Source organism: Priapulus caudatus, unplaced genomic scaffold (genome assembly GCF_000485595.1).
Source record: "Priapulus caudatus unplaced genomic scaffold, Priapulus_caudatus-5.0.1 Scaffold1105, whole genome shotgun sequence".
NCBI lineage: Eukaryota > Metazoa > Priapulida > Priapulimorpha > Priapulimorphida > Priapulidae > Priapulus > Priapulus caudatus.
The window spans coordinates 53,267-55,041 of record NW_014578166.1 but is presented as its reverse complement, the minus strand read 5'-3'; the positions used below and the strand labels follow the sequence as shown (position 1 = coordinate 55,041).

The window sequence follows — 1,775 nt, the reverse complement described above, 5'->3', positions numbered from 1 at the left end:
CGTGTTATTATGGGATGGAAACCCAGTTAACCCGGGCGATTTTTGGGTTGCAAAGCCAAACAAAATCGCCGAGAAAATCCCGCCACGGTGTGCACTGCACGGCGTCACCGAATTTTGACGGCCAGAACTCGTGCTGGAATATCAACACGGTTTGATTATTTGTTGGGGCCGCCAGTCAGTCGTGAACAACGGCTACGTTGCGCTGACGCAGGCCGGATTCAAGGCAACAGTTTTGGATTAACCATTCAATGCATGATTTGAAGCACGTGATCAAAATTATGGCAGCGCCCGTGGTGTGGTTTGAACAGGTCACGTACAGTTCATACAGTGGTATGTCGCTGACAGATGGTTGCATTGTCGCCGGGTGGCGCACACGTGGCGATTTTTATCGACAGTGCTGTCGATAAAAAGCGCCGGTACTGTCGATAAAAATCGCCATGTGTGCGCCGGGCTTAACTATCATATGGCGCAAACGATTTGAGTTACATTTCTATAAATTCTAGCTATTATAGACACATGTCTTAGCTATAATCTCTGTGAATTTTGAGTTTATTGAATGACAATTATTCTAATTAAATAGGAATGTGGAATCTTTCTGTGGAAGATTTGGACTTTGATCTACGCCATCGACGCCATCTTGTCCATCTATGCCCGGGGGAAAGTAACACTAATGATTACCGCTCCTGATCGTAACGGCCGCTAGAGGGCCTACTCACCAGAGTCGAGTGTGTCACCTCGCTGTGCTGTGTTCTACCTCTGTCTCGATCTCGATATATGCTCCAATTTCTGAATCTGTGAGCTCCATAACTGTTACAGATGGAAACACATCTACATGTACTGAGTGATTCTCTGCCTGCAAATCCAGTGGGTAGAAACCATCCATTTCACAAGTCTCCAATCGCTGAGAACAGCCACGATGGATTGGTGTCGACGTCCGCAATGTAGCATAATGATGTTCAGACAGGGTATCATAGCATGATAGATCTGTGATCTCTGGTACAGCAGACTTCACTGGCGACATAGGTACACTGGCGTAACCATGGTCGGAGATCGGTGAGAAGGCGTCTTGATCAGATGGTTGTTGGTAGTCGGCCTGTCCAGCTGTGAGTGCTGCCCCTTCTCTGACAGGCTTGTCAAAGTTCACGCCTACTCCATCCACTCTGTCCAATGTAGCATTATGTGACAAACACCAGCCGGCTCGGTTGAACGATCTGTAGACCTGCATGTTCAATACGACAGAGAAAAGAAAATATATTTATATATCTACCACATACGTGTAAACGTATTACATTGTACGTGTACATGTACAATAAATGTACATCAATATCTTATAAACTAGTAGGTTTTATTTTCATGTTTTAGGTTGTTATACAGAAGGAATTTTTCTATACAACTCATCGTTAAAAAAAAACACTAATTTTCAAAACGGAAATATGTACCGTATATGATCGCGTAATAACCTGCATCCTGCTCATCTGGTGTGAAATTCATCTTTATGCAATTTTTTTCCCGGTCAAAATCCTCTACTACCGTATATGATCGCGTAATAACCGCGGGCGCCTATAAGCCGCACCTCAATTTGAATCGGGTAACCAAGTATTGCGCCTAGTATATTTCCCCAGATATTTTTATATATCCTTATAAACCGCAGAGCAAATACAGGGTTGAAATCTGAGGCCAAATTTGCGGTTATTACGCGAGTATATTTAAACTTATTTCATAACTAAGTTGACATATAAGCCCAGGAAGCGACATGTAAAAAATATTTTTATCTC

General features: G+C 43.3%; 1 protein-coding gene across 4 annotated transcripts in view; it reads right to left on the bottom strand.

Moving 5' to 3' along the window:
* Positions 1–1,775, bottom strand: part of LOC106815397 — a 16,149-nt gene that overhangs the window by 5,531 nt on the left and 8,843 nt on the right. For all 4 annotated transcript variants that reach the window (XM_014819851.1, XM_014819853.1, XM_014819852.1 and 1 more), the window contains one exon: positions 717–1,219. In XM_014819851.1, coding sequence (XP_014675337.1) covers positions 731–1,219 — 489 coding nt within the window. In that variant the 3' untranslated portion in view covers positions 717–730. The remainder of the gene's footprint in view (positions 1–716; positions 1,220–1,775) is intronic.